The sequence below is a fragment of the Lithobates pipiens genome, unplaced genomic scaffold (assembly GCF_037356315.1).
Source record: "Lithobates pipiens isolate NorthernLeopardFrog02 unplaced genomic scaffold, aLitPip1_a1.2 Scaffold_1, whole genome shotgun sequence".
NCBI classification, from domain to species: domain Eukaryota; kingdom Metazoa; phylum Chordata; class Amphibia; order Anura; family Ranidae; genus Lithobates; species Lithobates pipiens.
Genome location: NW_027507685.1, coordinates 7,334,280 through 7,355,967, shown reverse-complemented (window position 1 = coordinate 7,355,967; position 21,688 = coordinate 7,334,280). Strand labels below are relative to the sequence as shown.

Genomic DNA, 21,688 nt, shown 5'->3' with positions numbered 1-21,688 from the left:
AGGTGTGTATATGTAATGACAGATCAGGTGACACTTGATTGCACATAGGTGGACATAATTTCACTAATTATGTGACTTCTCAAGAAGGTAAATTGGTTGCACCAGAGCTTTTTTATGGGCTTCATACAAAAAAACAAAGCAAGAGGTGAATACACACGCACGCAGGGCCGGTGCTACCACTAGGCGGACTAGGCAGCCGCCTAGGGCGCACTGCAACCTAGGGCGCAGCTACAGCCCCTGGGAGGAAGAAGTTGGGGAAGCATCCAGCAAAACGAACAAGCCGGCGGGAGAAGGAAGTGACAAGCTGGCCGGCCGGCCATGGTGGCAGGGATGGATGACAGCAGTGGCATAGTAGCGCTACGTGTGGGGGGGGGGGGGGGGGCGGTAGCCGGTTCGCTTACCCCAGATGACATTACACAGGATCTTGCCGGAGACACAGGCAGCGCCGCCGGACAGGACAGCTAAGAGAGAAACGGCGGCTTTGCAGTGAACAGGAGATGGGGCTGGGTGATGTCATGATCTCTTCTATCAGTGGAGGGCTGGAGGAGCAAGCGATGATCGTGAAGCAGGCAGAACCAAGTAAGTCTGCGCTGTGCAAGTTTCAACACACACAGGGACAGGAGAGTAACATGGGTGGAGGCAAGATCCGCATGAACCCCTTACTGTGTGCAGGGCGGCCTGGGACAGATGAGATGGAAGCCCTGCATGTTAGGTCTGGGTTTGCCGTGATTTCCGCTCCCCCTTCCTGGACTGTCAGGGATGTCACTGTGTGGTGGGAGGACAGGCAGCAGCGCCGCTCTCCTCGAGATGAGGCTGCCATGGCTGTTGCATTATATTGTGTGCAGAGGGAGGAGGAACAGATTTGGGGGATACCGAGGAGAACTAATGTGTGTGTGTGTGTGGGGGGGGGGGTACAGAGGGGAACAGACTTGAGGGCAACAGAGGATAACTGATGAGTGTGTGTGGGGGGGGGGGGTACGGAAGAGAACTAATGTGTATATGGGGGTTACAGAGGGGAACAGATTGGGGGGGGGGGTACAGAGGAGAACTAATGTGTGTGGGGGTGGTACAGAGGGGAACTAATGTGTGTGTGTGGGGGGGGTACAGAGGGGAACTAATGTGTGTGTGTGTGTGGGGGGGGGGTACAGAGGGGAACTAATGTGTGTGTGTGTGTGGGGGGGGGGTACAGAGGGGAACTAATGTGTGTGTGTGTGTGTGTGGGGGGGTACAGAGGGGAACTAATGTGTGTGGGTGTGTGGGGGGGTACAGAGGGGAACTAATGTGTGTGTGGTGGGGGGTACAGAGGGGTACAGGGAACTAATGTGTGTGGGGGGGGGGGGTTCAGAGGGGAACAGACTTGAGGTCAACAGAGGATAACTGATGAGTGTGTGGGGGGGGGGGGTACGGAAGAGAACTAATGTGTATATGGGGGGTTACAGAGGGGAACAGATTGGGGGGGGGTACAGAGGAGAACTAATGTGTGTGGGGGGTGGTACAGAGGGGAACTAATGTGTGTGTGTGTGTGTGTGTGTGTGTGTGTGTGTGGGGGGGGGGGGGTACAGAGGGGAACTAATGTGTGTGTGGTGGGGGGGGGTACAGAGGGGAACTAATGTGTGTGTGTGGGGGGGGGGGTACAGAGGGGAACTAATGTGTGTGTGGGGGGGTACAGAGGGGAACTAATATGTGTGTGTGTGGGGGGGGTACAGAGGGGAACTAATGTGTGTGTGGGGGGTACAGAGGGGAACTAATGTGTGTGTGTGGGGGGTGGGGGGGGAGTACAGAGGGGAACTAAGTGTGTGTGTGGGGGGGGGGGTACAGAGGAGAACTAATGTGTGTGTATGTGGGGGGGAGTACAGAGGGGAACTAATGTGTGTGTGTGGGGGGGGGGGGGGGTACAGAGGAGAACTAGTGTGTGGGGGGGGGGCAGAGGGGAACAGATTTAAGGGGTACAGAGGAGAACTAATGTGTGTGTGTGGGGGGGGGTACAGAGGGGAACTAATGTGTGTGTGGGGGGGTACAGAGGGGAACTAATATGTGTGTGTGTGGGGGGGTACAGAGGGGAACTAATGTGTGTGTGGGGGGGTACAGAGGGGAACTAATGTGTGTGTGTGGGGGGTGGGGTACAGAGGGGAACTAATGTGTGTGTGTGGGGGGGGGGCAAGAGGGGAACTAATGTGTGTGTGGGGGGGTACAGAGGGGAACTAATTGTGTGTGTGTGTGTGTGTGGGGGGGGGAGTACAGAGGGGAACTAATGTGTGTGTGTGTGTGTGTGGGGGGGGGGGGGGGTACAGAGGAGAACTAATGTGTGTGTATGTGGGGGGGGGGGAGTACAGAGGGGAACTAATGTGTGTGTGTGGGGGGGGGGGGGTTACAGAGGAGAACTAGTGTGTGGGGGGGGCAGAGGGGAACAGATTTAAGGGGTACAGAGGAGAACTAATGTGTGTGTGGGGGGGGAGGGGGTACAGGGAGGAACAGATTTGGGGGGAGGGGGGTACAGAGGGCAACTAATGTGTGTGTGTGTGTGTGTAGGGGAGGGGGTACAGAGGGAAACAGATTTAGGGGGGTACAGAGGAGAACTAATATGTCTGTGGGGGAGGGAGTACAGAGGGGAATCGATTTGGGGGGTACAGAGGGGAACTAATGGGGGTACAGAGGAGAACAGATTGGGGGGGGGGGGTTATTTGAGGTGTGGAGGTTCAAGTTCAGCTTTGTAAAAAAATAATACATGCAGATATTTTTGCAGTTAAAAAAAATGTGCATTTATTATTATTTTTACTAGGAGCCCATAAAGTATTGTCACTAGTGTATCTGTCTGCTCGTACAGATAGGCAGTTGCATAGTTAGCCTGTGCGTATATAGTACCCTAGCCAGTCCATATAGTACCCTAGCATGTCCGTATACTACCCTAGCTTTTCTGTATAGTACACTAGCCAGTCTGTATAGTACCCTAGCCTTTCTGTATAGTACACTAGCCGGTCCGTATAGTACCCTAGCCTTTCTGTATAGTACCCTAGCCTTTCTGTATAGTACACTAGCCGGTCCATATAGTACACTAGCCTTTCTGTATAGTGCACTAGCTGGTCCATATAATACCCTACCCTTTCTTTATAGTACCCTACCCTTTCTGTATAGTACACTAGCCGGTCTGCATAGTACCCTAGCCTTTCTTTATAGTACCCTAGCCTTTCTGTATAGTACACTATCCGGTCCGTATAGTACCCTAGCCTTTCTGTATAGTGCACTAGCTGGTCCGTATAATACCCTACCCTTTCTGTATAGTACACTAGCCGGTCTGTATAGTACCCTAGCCTTTCTTTATAGTACCCTAGCCTTTCTGTATAGTACACTAGCCGGTCCGTATAGTACCCTAGCCTTTCTGTATAGTACACTAGCCAGTCTGTATAGTACCCTAGCCTTTCTGTATAGTACCCTAGCTGGTCCGTATAGTACCATAACCTGTCCCTATAGTACCCTAGCTGGTCCGTATACATGGACAGGGAAAAGGAGGTGGAGTCACGGGTGGAGCCAATGGGGGGGGCGGCAAAATGAGGTTTCGCCTAGGGTGTCAAAAATCCTCGCACCAGCCCTGCACGCACGTGCCAATTATCAGTTTTACTTCTGAAAAATCGTTTTATGTATATATTTTTCTAATTTTACTTCACCAACTTAGACTATTGTGTTCTGATCCATCACACATAATTAAGATTAAAAAAACATTGAACTAAAGGCTGTAATGTAACAAAATAGGTAAAAAGCCAAGGGGGGTGAATACTTTTGCAAGGCGCTGTAAATCAACCAACACTTTATCAAAATCAATGCTCACTTTTGTGAAATGGTCAGAATTTTGCTTAGTGTAGCATCACCTATAGCATTTCTCATTTCTATAAGCCAGGTAAGCCAAGCCTATTGGTACATGGATGCCATGTTCACTGGCAAGGAAATACAGGAGGCTAAACAAAGGTTGAACAAAAGAGTTCCTGTAGTTTCAGGAGTGCATCTGTCCAGAGGGGATGGCTGGGGCTGATAACTCTCAGGCCGCGTACACACGAGAGGATTGTCTGGCCAACTAAGTCCGTCAGACAATCCGACAGATAGTCCGTAATACTTTTGAATGAACGGACTTGACCACACACGATGAACAGACAGTCCGCTGAAAGCTTGCCCGATGACGTGTACAGCATGTACGACGGGACTAGAAATACGACGTCCAATACACTGCAATGCAACCTTCGGCCGTGTAAATCCTTTCTGAGCATGTGCCATACTTAGTCCGTCCAACTAGCCTACTCACGAGCGGACTGTCCGCTGAAACCAAAGTTGGACGGACTGTATTACGGAAATTCCGAAAGACTTAGTCCGCCAGACTGTCCGCTGAAGCCCACGCACGAGCGGACTGTCCGCTGAAACACGTTTCAGCGGACTAAGTTGGACGGACAATCCTCTCGTGTGTACGCGGCCTCAGAAACATAGTCAGCAGGATGTATAGATAGGTCAGTTCAGGCTGCAGACAGAGACATGGTCAATAAAAAGGCAAATGTTTGGTCCAGGCAGCAGGCATAAACATGTTAATTAAGCAGGCCACGGTTAGTACAACCATCAAAGCAGAAGCAAAACTGCACTTGTGTGGCAGTGATCAAGAACACTGTTGATGGCTGCAGTGGCTCTAGTGACATTATCACTGGTGTGGCAGTAATCAGGAACACCTTTGATGGCTTACACTGGTCTGAAGTGCTGACTGAGAGGACATTTTTGAGGACGGATCATCAGGAATATAGTTACTGGCTTACACTGGTTTGGTGACACTGGGACTGGTGGATTGTGCAGTGGTGATCAGGAAAACTGTTGTTGGCAGCACTGTTTTTTGGACATAGGGACAGTGTTCAGGGACACTGTTGCTGGCTGCACTGATCTGGGGTGGTGGCACTGGTCTGGGGTGGAACACTGTTTCCGGCTACACTGGTCTGGTATGGCCACAATCAGGAACTCTGTGTCTCGCTACACTAGTCTGGTGTGGCTGCGACCAGGAACACTGTTTCTGATTACACTGTACTGGTGTGGCAGGGATTATGGACATTGTGACTGGCTGCACTGGTCTGTGACACTGGGACTGTTGCAGCCAGTGAGCGGGGACACTGGCTGCACTGGGATAGTGTCATCAGAGCAGTCAGCCAGTTTTCATGATTGCTAGCCACACCCAGTCCCAGTGTCACCATAGTGACACTGTACTGCTCCAGGACTCTGATGTTAGAGGGAGTGCTTAAGCACCAAGTGCAAGAGGACGTTTATATATGCCCACCTCCCACCCTCAGGAAGCAGCCATCCAGATGGTAGGTGGTTAAGCAAAGCTAATTGTCAATGTTCTAGATTGGGGTTTATTGCTGGAGCCCCTCCCCAGCACTGTTTTGATTTTTTTACATATAAAAGTTTCTAATACCTAATATGATGCGGATAGTATGGCTTACTTGATGTTATCAGCTCCACTTTCTGCACCAGTAAGGGCAGGACACTGTGCTCAGGAGACGAGGTCATGGCACCCTGCACTCACATTCTTTCTTCAGTCTTGCTGGTTAAGTCAGATTGATAAAATGTCTCTGTGATTCCCTACAGTTTCTTAACCTTTTTCCCTTGAAAAATATTTTAAGTCTCAAGACACCCCAGTCTAAAACTTGGTTCACAACATCGTGCACATTCCTGACACACAGACAAACGCGCTGCTATTTAGCAGACATGCAGGGTATCATTAATTCCTCCGAGATTTCATTGAATTTTAAAAGGGTGTAATTCATTCCTAATGATACCTCCATGCATTGGCAAATGTGGTTTATTTTTGGTGTGGCACATTTTTAAAAAAGGGTCGGGGACATCGGCCCCTGTATTTCAAAGGCTAGGGCAGCCCATTGAAATGATTGGGCTGCCCTACATGCAACACACACCAAGGGTTTGGAGGGGTGATAAAAGGCACGCAGTTGAAAAATTGAGATGCATTTTTATCACACCCAACTGCTTCCCGTTTAGCTGCAGGGGCAGCAGCCAAAGTCGTACACATACTTTGGCTGAAGCTGGAAGCATAACCTCAGGTGAATGGGCCACGGTGCAACTACCCCACAATAGCATCCATTGCATGCAGTTGCGGCACAGTGATTCTGCATTTAGGGTGTTAAAACAGTTGTTGAAGAGGCAACATATCACCCTGTGAAATACCTCTGAAAAGTGATCTGAGATTGGTTTACTTTTCAGAGGAGTGTCAGTTCTTGCTGCTATTATGAACAAGCCCTAAAAAAAGCCATTCTGATCTCACAGGATTAAAATAATGTACAAAATACATTTTAAAAACTCATACATACATTCACCATAAATACATACACATGCATACTAGGGTTGCCACCTGTCCAGGATTCACCCGGACAGTTCGGGTTTGGAATCATGCGTCCGGGTTTCAGACTGCCTGAAACCCGGACACATTATTTAGATTGACTATGGCTTCCCTGCAGCTTCCACCCCCCCCCCCCCCCCCCCCCCCCAAACACACCTCTTCCCCTCTGTGTTTGCCCACACTCCAATCCCCGGCGCTGTGCCTCAGAAATGGAAAGTTGGGGCTGGAAATTTGAAGGTGCTGACTGCCAAGGAGTGAGTGAGTGAATACACTAAGGCAAGTCAGGGTTCTCAGAGCACCCTTTACACCAGAGTTCCCCTTTACACCAGAGGCCACAGTGTTCCCCCTTACATCAGAATCTTCTCCATACATCAGAGTTCTCAATGTTCCACCTTAAAGGGGTTGTAAAGGTTCGTTTTTTATTTTCTAAATAGGTTCCTTTAAGATAGCGCATTGTTGGTTCACTTATCTTTTCCTTCGATTTCCCTTATAAATGTTTTTTTTTCTTTGTTTTCTTTGTCTGAATTTCTCACTTCCTGTTCCTTCTCAGTAAGCTGTTCAGTAAGCTGTTCTGGCTGACTAACCACCAGCTCGGATGATGGTGAGAAGTTTACTGAGGAGAAACAGGAAGTGAGATATTCAGACAAAGAAAAAAAACATTTAGAAGGGAAATCGAAGGAAAAGGTAAGTGAACCAACAATGCACTAGCTTAGAGGAACCTATGTAGAAAATAAAAAATTAACCTTTACAACCCCTTTAAATCAGGGTTCCCAGAGCATCCCTTATTACAGAGTCCCCAGAGTTCTCCCTTACATGAGAGTCTGCAGAGACCCCCCTTACAGTGAAAGGGAACTCTGTGAGTTCAGATGTAAAAGAGGAACTCTGCGGACTCTGATGTAAAGGGGAACTCTTGTGATTAACTTCATATGATTAGAAATGTTAATTAATAGAAAAATATATGTATAGCTTATAATATTAAAACAAATTGCTGCATGGCGCTAAAGTGTTCGGGTTTGACTTAAAGAAAAGGTGGCAACCCTAATGCATACATACACACATGCATACATACACACATACATACATACATACACAGGCATATAAACACACACAACTTTTTTAAAAATTGCAATACTGTACTTGTGCTGGCACTGCCAGGTACTGCAATGTAGGAGGAGGTGGGGAACACAGCACACACTTGGGAAGACACCGCCCCTTCCATTGCTTTCACTCTACTGACTGAGCTCCTGCTGTGCACAGTTTGGTAGAGAAGCGGGAGCTAAGTCTGGTCCACATGCCTTTCTCTACCAGGATGCCGCGGCACCCCTGAAGACCTCATGTGGCACCTTGGTTTCCCTACAGTAACATGGGGTCAGCAGAGAAACCAGTGAGAGCTGTGGGAATTTCTAAAGCTCAACAATGCCCTGTTACACTAGCTGTGATTTCAGACAGGGCGCCTTTCCTTGGTGCACAGATGCTGGACATCACAGCTTGCAAGGAGAGGGCTGCTTTAAAAGCAAGTGTTCATCTCCAGCTCCCAGTACTTCCCTAGGGTTATCACCAGCAAGAAGAATGCTGAGGCAGGTGGGGTTTAATGGTTGGTTTAAACCTGTTAAAATTGCTGTCTCCTCCCCGGGGTTTTGATGAGTAAATAATAAAAGGCGGGTCATTCATATCAGGGACCCAGCTATTCCTGTCTATACACGGTTTTATACACTTTTTCATAAATACACTGACCAGTACCAAGTCCTTAAAGCAGGAGTAAACCCAGTTTCAAAAAACACTTACATTCCCAGCATGCCGGAAATGCTAACTTTCACATTGGTTGTGCTCTCAACCAAACTTTCAAACCATCCAATGGCTGGTTTCATAAATGATCACATGTGCAGCATTATGGCAGTTGAAGAATCATTAGAGGCCAAGATGGCAGCTTCCTTGACTGAAAATTATAGAAGGGTTTACTTACACTTTCAATTCTCTGGCAGGCCCTACCCTGTGACCTGCTATTGCTGTTCAATTCCCACACTTTGGGGAGTATAGACCAAAAATACAACTAGTTGGAGCTCTTACCTGTTGTCCTACACTTCTGTGCAAATAGGCTTTAGGATATTGTAACCCACATGTCCACAATGAGTCTTCTGTCCACGTACATATGAAGGGCCTTTTGGCTAACTGTTGCTCTTTGAAACAACGGTGAAAGAGGAAATGCTTAGGCCAACCATACACAATTTAAACCATTAAAGAACAGGCTGAATGTACCAAGTTGATCGATCAATCAACTTGGGTACAACCAGCCTGTGACATTCTCCTGCGATTATTGCAAGCGGATGCTCTAGCCAATAGCGATAATCACCGTCTTCTCCCAGTGTGGACGGCTTTTCCGCGCTCGCTCCCGACCCCTTTCACGCAGGGAGAAGACAATTGCTCGATAAGAGGGAATCCCCTTGTCAACACTGTCTGCATGTGCTCTAAAGAGGGAGAACACCTTTTTACAGCCTTCAATAGTCAACTTTCTCAAGAATGTCACGGGAGGGCTGAGCACCCTCTGACACCAGCAAAGAGGCCTATGCATTAACCTGGGAAGCCTGTTACCTCTGAGGCTAGGATGAGTTCTTTTTTCTCATCCAGTTCTCAAAATGCAATGCCGAGTCAGGGACCCAGTGTCCTTTTCGCAATGGGGGGAGCCTCCACTTCTCATGGTGGAAGAGTTATCTCTTGAACTTTGCATCCACATGGGCTGAATGCACTTCAGGGATATGAGTAAAAGATGTGGTATCCTGGGACTTTATGCTACAGTTCTGAAGCTCTCTCCACTTCGCTTCATATTGTTATACCCACCAACGCCTCAGCAACATCTAACAGACCACCAATCTACTATGACACACCTTCTCCATCAAACAGTCATTGCCATTGTTCTGGACCAGGAATGGTCTCTAGGTTTCCACTTAAACCTGCCTTTTCTCTGTTTCCAATGGGACTTACACCTTTTTTTCTTGTTCTGATGGCACTTAAAGTGGTTGTAAACCCTTACAAACCACTTTGACCTACAGGTAAGCCTAGATTAAGGCTTACCTGTAGGTCCAAGAAATATCTCCCAAACCTATACGGTTTAGGAGATATTTGCCCAATGCCGCGCAATGCCGTGCGTCTCGGCTCCCGTGCGCATGCGCGGGAGTGACGTCATCGCGGCTTCGCCGAATGACAGCGGCGGAGCTGCGAGACCCACCGAGAAGATGGATACGGCGGACTACAGGGGACAGTGGTGACTTCGCTGTCTCCTGTGTCAGGTAAGTGACACATAATGGACTACTATGTGATGCATAGTAGTCCATTATGCTTTGCCTTTGCAGGGAATGAAAGAGGAAGTAAACTCATCAGGGTTTACTTCCTCTTTAAGGTTTCCTTCCAATGCAGGAATTCCACATAGATTCCACCAGGTCAGTCATTGCACATCCCTACATTCAAGTGAACTTCTGTCCTCTTTTGTCATACTACATGTTTTAACCTTTTCACCTCATCACAACTACCTGCATTGCCCTTACCTTGGTTTGCTCTTTGAGCCTTCAGCAAGGTTCTAGCCCTGCACTGGAACTTCAGGGGCAAGAAGAGGACAGGACATCCCTGTGGTGAAGATTTCTCCAGGATCTTTCAGCCTGCAAGATGTGTAACATCCTTTATTACTGGTGAGTTAGGTTAATAAAGCGTTAGGCCTAAAAATACTTTTTAGCTAAACTTCAGCTTTAAAGCTGAATTCCAGGAATTCAGACACTTTTTAAAATCTGCTGGTTTAATATGGGTTAAGCTCAACAAGGTGCTTGCCACCTCTTGGACTTATCTCTGTAATTTACATCTGACATTTTTATGACGAAATTAGTACAGCTATGCTATAGTGCTCTCTCTAAAAGAAAAGATACTGCCTTCTCATACAGCAGCATGCCCTGCCCCCCACCCTTTGCTGCCCGTTCACACAAACCTACTTAGTTAGTATTTTGGGAATGGCTTCACTTAATACAAAGCAACCTGTGATTGGGCAGGAAAACACTCCGGTCAGCGCTCTCAGCCATTAGCTGAGAGCGCTGATTGGGAGCCGATTGCCAGACCTTTTTCAGTAATTCCCCTTCAACAGAACCGGGCTTTTGTCAGACAGGCTGTAATGTCAACCGGTTTCTATTCACCTGGCCGATGACACCCAACATTCAGCCTGTGTGTACTAGGCGTAAGACAGTACTTAGAGTAGAGGAATGTTTTGAAAACAGTGACAAGGCAACTTAAATTAATACAGAGAAAATATATAAAAGGAATAAGAATAAATTAAGCAGACTAAAGCCCCATACATACTATCAGATTTTCTGCTGATTTTTTCCTTCAGATTTACCAAAACCATGTAATATGAGGTCAAACCTTTCAATTTGTTTCAATTTCAAAACGTTATTTCAAAACGTTTCAATGTGTATGCAATCAGGCAGGCCCTTGCACTATATGGTTTTGGTAAATCTGAAGACAAAAAACTGTAGAAAATCTGATAGTGTGTATGGGGCTTTAAAGAACATAGACGTACAGGAAGAAACCATTAGAAGTAAGACAATTTTTGAAGGCTCATATCTTTATTATACATTTTAAAACTATGAACTACTGTCTTCATATAGAATAAGTATTGTTCAGCCCTTGTTATTTGATTTCAGCATTCTAATTACTTATAGAATGATAGTGTTTTGTAGGTTAATTTTTCCTGTTTGGATAACAGCCACTGCAATGTAAGCCTTGTTTTGCTCCAATACAGGATGTTACTATTTGTGTACCAGGAAAGAATTTCTGGCCTCAGGCTCACTGGCAGTGGTACGTGGCATTTTGAATTCCACTGTATCAAAGTTAGTAGGACAGCACTGGACCTAGAAAAGTTAGCTCATGAACTCCCTCTGCAATTCATTTATTCTACTTTGCAACATATTTACAATCAACCAGGAGGAGGGCAGTGTGACAGGAGAGGGGTATCTGGACAGGAACGGGGGCAGTGGGACAAGAGGGAGGCAGCATGATAGAAGGGAGGCAGTGTCACAGGAGGGGGCAGTGGGACAGAAGGGGGTTAGTGTAAAAGGAGGTGGGCAGCATCACAGGAGGGGAACAACGGGACAAGGGGGGCAGCATCACAGGACGGAGGCAGCAGGACAGGATGGGGACATCGGGACAGGAGGGGCAGCGTCTCAGGAAAGGGACAGTGTCTCAGAAGAGGGGCAGCATCTCAGGAGGGAGGCAGCGGACAAGGAGAGGGGCAGCAAGACAGGAGGGGGGCAGCAAGACAGGAGAGGGGCAGTATCACAGGAGGGGACAGCATCACAGGAGGAGAACAACGGGACAAGGGGGGGCAGCATCACAGGACAGAGGCAGCAGGACAGGATGGGGACATCGGGACAGGAGGGGCAGTGTCTCAGGAGAGGGACAGTGTCTCCAGGGGGCAGCATCACAGGTGGGGGCAGCAGGACAGGAGGGGGGCAGCATCACAAGGGGGTCAGCAGGACAAAAGGGGGGCAGTATCACAAGAGGGGGGCAGTGTCACAGGAGGGGGCACCAAGACAAGACGGAGGAAGCATCACAGGAGGGGGTAGCGGGACAGGAGGGGGTAGCGGGACAGAAGTGGGCAGCTGGACAGGAGGTGGGCAGTGTCACAGGAGGGGGCAGCAGGACAAGAGGGGGCAGAATCACAGGAGGTGCAGGATAGATTTAGAGAACATCTGGGAGATATTAGGTTGAATAAATCTACAAATGTTGCAAGACACATTAATAGTCTACATAATGGCAGATTATAGAGAAAGTAACAATACCATTAAGGGGAGGGGATATTTTCCACCTCTTATGTAAAAGAGCAGTATTCTGGGTATTTAAATTACAAAGTAGAATACCTAATGGATTAAATTATGAATGGGATGATTAGTTTACATTATTTTGGATGAACTCTCTCTTGCATTTTGATTACTCTAGTCATGTCTGTATATATATTTTTTTCACAAATATTCATATTTACATTTATATTCCTATTCGATGAGATGTATTTTTGTTTTTTGTGAATAATATACACATGTGCAATTTTTTCATCATCGGTGCTTTTGTCTATACAGAGATTATTGTATGTTATTTATACCTCTGTAATAGATATCATTCCCTCTTCTTTTTTCCCGTTTTTTGGTAAAATATATTACGTATCTTTTCATGCAACTTTGTCGCTTTATCTGCTTTCTACATGTCCCTTGAGGCCATTTTCTATTTTAGGTGGATGTGTTTGGTCTGTTTATTATTCATACTACATCCGCTGCAGAAACATATATATATATATATATATATATATATATATATATATATATATATATATATATATATATATATATATATATATATATATACATACCTCAAGTGCTGTGCTGTCATGATGCTGTAACCTCGATGGTGTTTCATGTTGGATGTTTTTATACCAATAAAGCAATTTTCCTTATCCTTGGGGTGCGGTCAATCATTTTGTCTCCTGCATCACAGGAGGTGGGGGTTAGGGCTGGGCTCAGCCCTTCCTTCTCAGAGCTCTGTTCTCAGCTATCGGTTAATTACCAAAGACTCTTCATTCCACAGAGACTCACTTGGTCTTCATTTCCTGCTCGTCAGTTAGAGCTGCTACTCCCTGGATCAGATCATCTGTGCCTTTTCCTTTGTCAACATATCTGGACTCTCTCTGTTGTGTCTTCCTGTGATAGACTTTTGCCTGGCTGACTTCCCTTCTGGTTCCTGATCCTGTTTGCTGCACCCGACTACCCTGATCTCTGGACCACTGTTTCTCTGGCTTGTTCTGACTACCCGTCCTGGTTACCGAACTCTGGCTATCTTTTGACTATGTTTGCTCTATTTATACCATTTTACCCTTTTATTAAATAGTGTGATTTTTACTGTACTTCTATCTCAGTCTGATTCATGGTTCCTGACAATGGGCAGCATTACAGGAGGTGGCAGTGTCACAGGAGGAAAGGAAGCAGGACAAGAGGGGGGCACTAGTCCTCCCAGATCTCACCTGTCCTGCAGTGGCACCTCTTTAGAGTGTCAGTGTATATCTGGTGCCAGGAGGTGTAGCTGTGCTCCAGGCATGCAGAAGATCTCTGGCAGTAAGTGCAGCACAGAACGGGTGGGTGGGCTCCTCCATCCTGACCTCCAACTCTTCTTCTTTCTCCTCCACGAATCCTCTACCGATGTTCTGTCAAAATAGCCAATTCATTGAGATCTCCAACCACGTCACTTCCGGTTACTGTAAAGCATCAGTAATTTGAGATTTAGATGAGTTGCTGTTTTGAAACCCCCTCGCCTGGCCCCCCCTGACAGCCAGGTGTACTTCGCCATTCCTCATTGGAGCCTGCATGACAGCGGGCCCAGACCACTGCCAGCAAACATGCATGATGCATCCGCTCTCCTATAGGGTCCTGTAGACCTCCCACCTGTCTACTTCTCTCTCGCTGCTTTGCCAGCAGTGTCCCAGTAAAATCTGAAAAGTTGGCAACTATGAATGGTGTGGTGTCACCCCTCTGGCGGGTGTCACCTGGGTACAGTCTGCACCCCCATAGCGACGCTACTGGAGTCTTACAACACCATTTTGTTTCTTGGTTCAGGAAAGTTCCTTGAAATGTGACAAATGTGTTTCAGCCGATACTTAAATACATATTTGAAACCAATGTACAGATAAAGCATACTGTAAGTTTAGGTAAACAGTTATATATATGTAGTTGAAAGGTATATGTGTACAGTGGCAAGAAAAAGTATGTAAATGGCCTGGACTTAACTATTTTTCTTAAGTAATTTGCCATGAAAAGTGATCTGATCCTTATCTAAGTCACAACAATAGGCAAACACAATGCGCTTAAAGAGGAGCTTCAGTCTCCCCCCCCCCCCCCCCAAAAAAAAAATTAAAAGTCATCAGCTACAAATACTGTAGCTGCTGCTTTTTAATTAAGGATACTTGCTTGTCCAGGGATCCAGCACTGTCCTCACCTGAGCCAATTCTTCAATAGGCTTCAGGTCCAGCCACCAGCATCTTGGTAAACCTACCACCAAGTAAAGAGGGTCCATTACATTACACAACCCAACTGAAGAAGACAGAAAAAAGTTATAGATACAAAAAAAAGAATGGCAGCAGGGGGTGCTTTAAGGTGGGAGGGAGCCAAATTGGAGTTGGACTTATATTTTTATCTTTAGTAAATACATAATTGGGTTAAATGTGTGACTACACTTACCGTACAAGATAAATAATATTAATTCTCTTCAAATTGTCAGTCCTTTTCTCTTTAAATAGTAACTATTAAGAAATGATGGCCGGTGCAGTAGCATACAATCTCTGCAGAAGGCGCTTCATTTAAAAAAAAAATTTTTGGACGAAAATGTGTAATGTAATGCTACAGTATAATTTTCACGTAATCAGGGGTGGGCAGCAGTAGAGGGGGAGACCTTTCTGCACCCAAGCTCTAGAACATTGGTTCATAAACTGGGCCAGGCTGTATGCTTTATGTCTGCTTTGACAGCTACTGCTGTAAAAAATCAAGAAAATGGGCACGATTGTCCAGTGCACACTCCATGCCAACCATGGACTGCTGGTACACCCATTCTACAGCATGCACTAGGAGTGGGGGAGAGGGCGCTGTTCTGCATCCTTGCCCAGGGCGCTGAACAAACCTGTCCTGGAACTGCATGTAATGCCGCGGTCATAGTTCAAAGATGCACTGCACATTCTGTAACTGAGTGGATTAATGCAAAATGTGAATACTAAATTAAACTTTGTATTAGGATGCAGATGCTAAAGTCTATTTGGGGGAGAAGACCCATTCTGAACATATATATAAAAAAATATTTTTTAACAATGAAAATGTAATAGAAGGTTCCTATGTACTATAGTTATGTGTTCTGATGATATGCTTTGTCAGTAAAACTATATTTTACTGAGCCTAGGAACAGTCAATGTAACAGATACGGTGCCTTGAAAAAGTATTCATACCTCTTGAAATTTTCCACATTTTGTCATGTTACAACCAAAAACATAAATGTATTTTATTGGGATTTTATGTGATAGATTAACACAAAGTGGCACATATTTGTTAAGTGGAAGGAAAATTATAAATGGTTTTCAACATTTTTTACAAATAAATATCTTAAAAGTGTGGCGTGCATTTGTATTCAGCCCGGTTTACTCTGATACCCCTAACTAAAATCTAGTGGAATCAATTGCCTTCAGAAGTCACCTAATTAGTAAATAGAGTCCACCTGTGTGTAATTTAATTTCAGCATAAATACAGCTGTTCCATGAAGCCCTCAGAGGTTTATTAAAGAACCTTAGTGAACAAACTGCATCATGAAGGCCAACACACTGACAGGTCAGGGATAAAGTTGTGGAAAAGTTTAAAGTGGGGGTTAGGTTATAAAAAAATATCCCAAGCTTTGAACATCTCTCAGAGCACTGTTCAATCCATCATCCGAAAATGGAAAGAGTATGGTACATGGCCGTCCTACCTAAACTGACAGGCCGGGCAAGGAGAGCATTAATGAGAGAAGAAGCCATGAGGCCCATGGTAACTCTGGAGGAGCTGCAGAGATCCACAGCTCAGGTGGGAGAATCTGTCCACAGATTAGTTGGGCATTCCACAAATCTGGCCTTTGTGGCCTAAGAGCAAAACTCTGTGTGGCGGAAAACTGATGCCTCGTACACACGATCAAACAATCTGGTGGAAAAGTCCGGCAAACTCAAGTCCGCCTGACAATCCCCCCCGTGTGTGGGCTCCCGCTGACTTTTTTTACCCAAAAGTCCGGCGGACTAAGAAAGTATTTTTGCACTCCAATCTGTCCGCCGGACTCACATTTCGGCGGACAATACGACCGTATGCGTGCCAGTCCGCCGTACTTTTGAAATAAACGTACTTTTCCCGCCCGGAGAAAAGTCCGCTCATTTTGAGCACGTCTCCAGGTAGCCGGGGGCCAGCGACGACTCCTTCGCTGGCCCCGGCTACCTGGAGAATCGCTCAAAATGAGCGGACTTTTCACCTGGTATGGACTTAAAAGGGAATCCCTACACCCTTAGGCGTGGGGATCCCCCCCAAAGTCCATATCAGACCCTTATCCAAGCACGCTACCCAGCGGGCCAGGAAAGGGGGTGGGGACGAGCGAGTGCCCCCCTCCTGAGCCGTACCAGGCCGCGTGCCCTCAACATGGGTGGGTGCCTTGGGGAAGGGGGGCCACACGGCCCCCCCACCCCAAAGCACCTTGTCCCCATGTTGATGAGGACAAGGCACCCCCCCATGTTGAGGGCACGCGGCCTGGTACGGCTCAGGAGGGGCGCTCGCTGGTCCCCACCCCCTTTCCTGGCCGGCCGGGTAGCATGCTCGGATGAGGGTCTGATACGGACCTAGGGGGGGACCCCCACGCCGATTTTTCGGCATAGGGGTTCCCCTTTAAGTCCATACCAGGTGACGGGGCCAGCGATGCCTCTTTCGCTGGCCCCGGCTACCTGGAGACGTGCTCAAAATGAGCGGACTTTCCTCCGTGTGTGTGGACGAGTCCGTTCATTTCAAAAGTACGGCGGATAGTCTCGCGGACTTAGTACGCCATATTAGTCCACTGCAAAAGTTCCGTGTGTGGACAAGTAGTTTGTTCGGAAAGTCCGGCGGAAAGTCCCCCAGACTAAGTCCGCCGGATAGTCTGCTACCTGTGTACACGGCATGACACTGCACATTACCCTGAACACATCATCCCCACCATGAAACATGGTGGTGGCAGCATCATGTTGTTGGGATGCTTTTCTTCAACAGGGACAGGGAAGCTGGTCAGAGTTGATGGGAAGATGGATGGAGCCACAGGGCAATCTTAGAAGAAAACCTGTTATACCGTGTACACACGACCGGACTTTCCGGCAGAATAGGTCAGATAGAATCATTCTGTCGGATAGTCCGATTGTGTGTGGGATAGTCTGATCCTTTTTCTTAAAAAAATTCAGACGGACCTAGAAATAGAACTTGTTTCAAATCTGTCCCACGGACTTAATTGCTATCGGGAAAAATGTTCCCCTGTATGCTGGTCTGCAGGACCAAATACGACGCAAGGGCAGCTATTGCCTACTGGCTATTGAACTTCCTTTTCTAGTCCCGTCGTATGTAATCACATTCAAAATGAACGGACTTTTTCGAACAGACTTTAGTCTGTTTGTGTGTGGGCAAGTCCCTTCGTTCGGAAAGGCCGTCATAACTCCGTCAAAGGTCCGTCTGGAAGACCATCTGACCTTTTCTGCCGCAAAGTCCGGTCGTGTGTACGCGGCACTAGAGTCTGCAAAAGAATTGAGACTGTGGCAGAGGTTCACCTTCCAGCAGGACAGCGACCCTAAATATACAGCTAAGGCTACAATGGAATGATTTAAATCAAAGAGACCTAAATCCAATTGAGAATCCGTGGCGAGACTTGAAAATTGTTGTTCACAGATGTGCTCCATCCAGTCTGACAGAGCTTGAGCTATTTTGCAAAGAAGAATGGGCAAAAATGTCACTCTCTAGATGTGCAAAGCTGGTAGAGACATCCCCAAATAGACTTCCAGCTGTAATTGCAGTGAAAGGTGGTTCTATCAAGTATTGACTCAGGAGCTGAATTCAAATGCACACCACACTTTTCAGATATTTATTTGTTAAAAAACTGAAAACCATTTATCATTTTCCTTCCACTTCACAATTATGTGTCACTTTGTGTTGGTCTATCACATAAAATCCTAATAAAATACATTTACATTTTTAGTTGCAACATGACAAAATGTGGAAAATTTCAAGGGGTATGAATACTTTTTCAAGGAACTGAATATTGCACTTTCAGGTAATGAAGGTAATGTTTCATTTAGCGGACAATCAAAAAGAAAAGTAACAGGAATCTGTTTTTTTTTTTTTGTTTTGTTTTACAGGTGTAGCAATCAGACCACATGTATCTGGTCTATATTACTCCTTTAACCCTTCAGAAAAAAATACATGGTCGGATTATACAGAAAGTCTAGAAAAGTTTATCGAAGGTACTTTTTTTATTTAACAAACATTTATACATGTATTACAACTAAAACTCTGTAGGGTAATGCAGATAAAAATAATAGTATTACAGACAGTACTCAATTGTTTCTGTGACAAGTGCACTAATACGGCTACAACCACCTCAACTAAAACTCTACCCTGTAAGACCTAGCGTGATTGTCGGTGATGGCTGCAATATAAGCCCTACCCCCCAAATAAGCCCTAGTTAAATTCCTTGTAGGTCTTATTTTTAGGGTAGGGCTTATTTTTGGGGAAACAGGGTAGTAGTTGGAATTATATATGTCCTTATCACAAAAAAGCAGACACTTTAACTACTTGAACCCCAGACCAATTCTGACATGTCTCACATATACAGTATTTAAAAATCTACATTTGTATTTATTTTTTTACTAGATAATTACTTCAAACCCCCAGATATTATATATTTTGAAAGGAAAAGCCCTGGAAAAAAAAAATGTTTGTTGTTGCAATTTTTTATGTCACACAATATTTGCACAGCGGTTTTTCAAATGCAAATTGTTTGGGAAAAAAAACACTTTAATGCATTAAATGCACACAATTTATTACCCTATTGTTTGGTAGAATATAAAAGATGATGTTACACAAAGTAAGTTGATACCTAACATGTCATGTGTTAAAATTGTGTACGCCCATGGAAGGCTAACAAACTTTAAAAGCCTTAACAGGTTACTAGTTTACAGTTACACAGCTAAAATTATTGCACTCAGGCTGACGTTCGCAGCCACATCACACATGTGTGGTGTGATCTCCGTTTACATATGTGTGCGGGATTGACGTACAAGTTCACATTTGCGCGTGAGCATAGGGGGGACAAGCCTGCTTTAAAAAAAAAATTTATTATTATTTATTTTATTTAAATTTATTTTTACAATGCCGCTTACATTTTTTTATCAACTTTATTTCTATCACAAGGGATGAACAACATCCTTTGTGATAACTGGGGCAGTGACAGGTGCTCTTTACCGAGATATCTGGGGTCTATTAGACTCCAGATCTCTCCTCTGCCCTCAAAAGCATCTGATTAAACCGGTTTGATCAGATGCTCTACAAGCCAGTAACGGCTTGTACCCAACAAACTGAAATTGTAAGTGACCAAATCCATGTCGCTACTGGTTTCATAGACCATAGAGATGAACAGGGAATGGAATTTTTTCATTCATCTCTATGGTTTGCCACCCCAGCAACTGGTTTCAGTCCAGGGCTACCTAGTAGAACAGGAGGAGAGCCCGGGAAGGTGGCCTGGGGACCAGATTCAATCACATGCAAAAAATGGTCCAGCGGCAGTATAGCAAATCGGATGACTTTACATTATAGAGTATCGCCAGCACTAAAAACAAAGATACCAGGGTCATGACTCCAGCTAAAGGTATTTCCAATTGAGGCAAATACGTTTGTTTTAACTATCTTTAAAAAAGGCAAATGCATAAATAAATACATAATCAGAGGCTGCCTGAGAAGTACATAAAGCAGAAAGTCAAAGTGTAACTAAAGGCAAACATTTTATTTTTATTTTGGATGGAGTAAATGAGGGTTAAATCCCCCATCATATGGCAAAAAAAAAAAAATGTGGCCAACTGGGGAGATTTCCTTTGACTTCCTGTCCCATAGCCAGAACAGGAAGTGAGAGGAAATCCCTCCAAAGTGAGGAAATTCTTGTGGGTCACCAGAACTAGTGTCCTCATTAGAAGATTTCTTCTCTTTTACTTTCACTTTCAACCATGGTATGATAACGGTAAACAGGGCAAATATAGAGAGTGAATCTCCCTAATGGGGGCACAGACTGCAAAAAAATGGTGTTCTAATCCTTTTCCATTCTACCCAAAACTAAAATGGGGGCACAGACAGCAAAAAACTGGTATTCTAATCCTTTTCCATTCTACCCAAAAAAAAAAAAAAAAAAAAAAAAAGATATGTGAGGGGGCCTGGCCTACCTTACCTTTTTTTATAGGACATTTTAAGATTTGCATGCATCTTCAGCCGCCTATATGTTTGGATCTAATTATTTTTGACACACAGTTTTTACTGACCTAACCTTGGCTTATGCATTTTTTTTTATCATATGTTTGGATTAACTTGCCCAGGTTTTTAATGTATTTGCATTCATGTAAATTTGTAGTCAACATTACCTTATTAAACTGGAACCGTTCATGTTGCCACATGTTCAGGTTTTAATTCAGCTTTTTTACAGCACATGCGAAGAGCTTTGATACTTAGGGAGCTTCATGATGCAAATACCAACTTGAGCTGTGGGTTTGGCCCTTCTCTTCGTGCCTCTCATTTCCAGTAGTGAGTTACGGGATGTGAGATAGCATAGGCCAAAGTGCTAAATTCGTGTTTGAGGATTCAATTTACAAAATTACAGAGCACCATAGGTTTTGGGCTTGTGGAGCAGACTTTTCATGCAGACTCATTTTACTACCAGTTTACTAAGGTAGCATTGGCTAAATTTATGAAAAAAGTTTGAGACAAATACTAAAAAGCATGGTACTACATCCAATATTGTGTGGAAAAAATAGAAAATGGACTTTTGAGGCTGCCACAATAATCCCAAAAAAGAAAGAAAAATTAGGTCTTCACATTATAGAAAAAATATAAAAAAGTATTATATCACATAAAAACATAATAAAAGAAGTACATAAATGGTACACTGTCCCATATGTGTGAATACAGAGGCTGAACAAGAGAAACCGCATGGATGGCCTATGTGAATAGGTCCAAGAAGATCCCTTCTGGCTGAAGGTCAAGCATATGGAATGACAATGTCAGCGCCAATGGATCGCTACACGTTTCACCAATAGCTTCTTCAGGGATCCAATTGGTACTGCCGGGAACATTATAATTCACATTAGGCTCATGTACTTGATATATGTGGTCATGATTCTAACATTGTATACATGATTGAGAAATAGCATTATGCATAGTACTTTCAAAAAGAGAAAAGTATATTTACACAAGAGAGAAAAAAATAAGAGGAATACATATATGATGTTATCTAAATATATACCAAAATTGCTAGTGTACATATGGTGACTAGACAAAGCATCCGAGAGACACAGGGAGGTCAGTTCATGGAGCAGTGCATCATCACAAAAGAAAATATCAAAAAGAGGAAAAGTAAACTGGGAAGAAGAAGAGCAGGAAAAAAACAAAAACCAAATTGAGAGGCCTTAATCCAAGATCTGGCAACCTGCCAAAAATCAAGTTAGATCGAATTATAAAATGTGAAATT

General features: G+C 44.9%; 1 protein-coding gene across 3 annotated transcripts in view; it reads left to right on the top strand.

Moving 5' to 3' along the window:
- ATP1B4 (ATPase Na+/K+ transporting family member beta 4) overlaps positions 1 to 21,688 on the top strand; it is a 104,546-nt gene that overhangs the window by 62,951 nt on the left and 19,907 nt on the right. For all 3 annotated transcript variants that reach the window (XM_077477683.1, XM_077477766.1, XM_077477601.1), the window contains one exon: positions 18,318 to 18,422. In XM_077477683.1, coding sequence (XP_077333809.1) covers positions 18,318 to 18,422 — 105 coding nt within the window. The remainder of the gene's footprint in view (positions 1 to 18,317; positions 18,423 to 21,688) is intronic.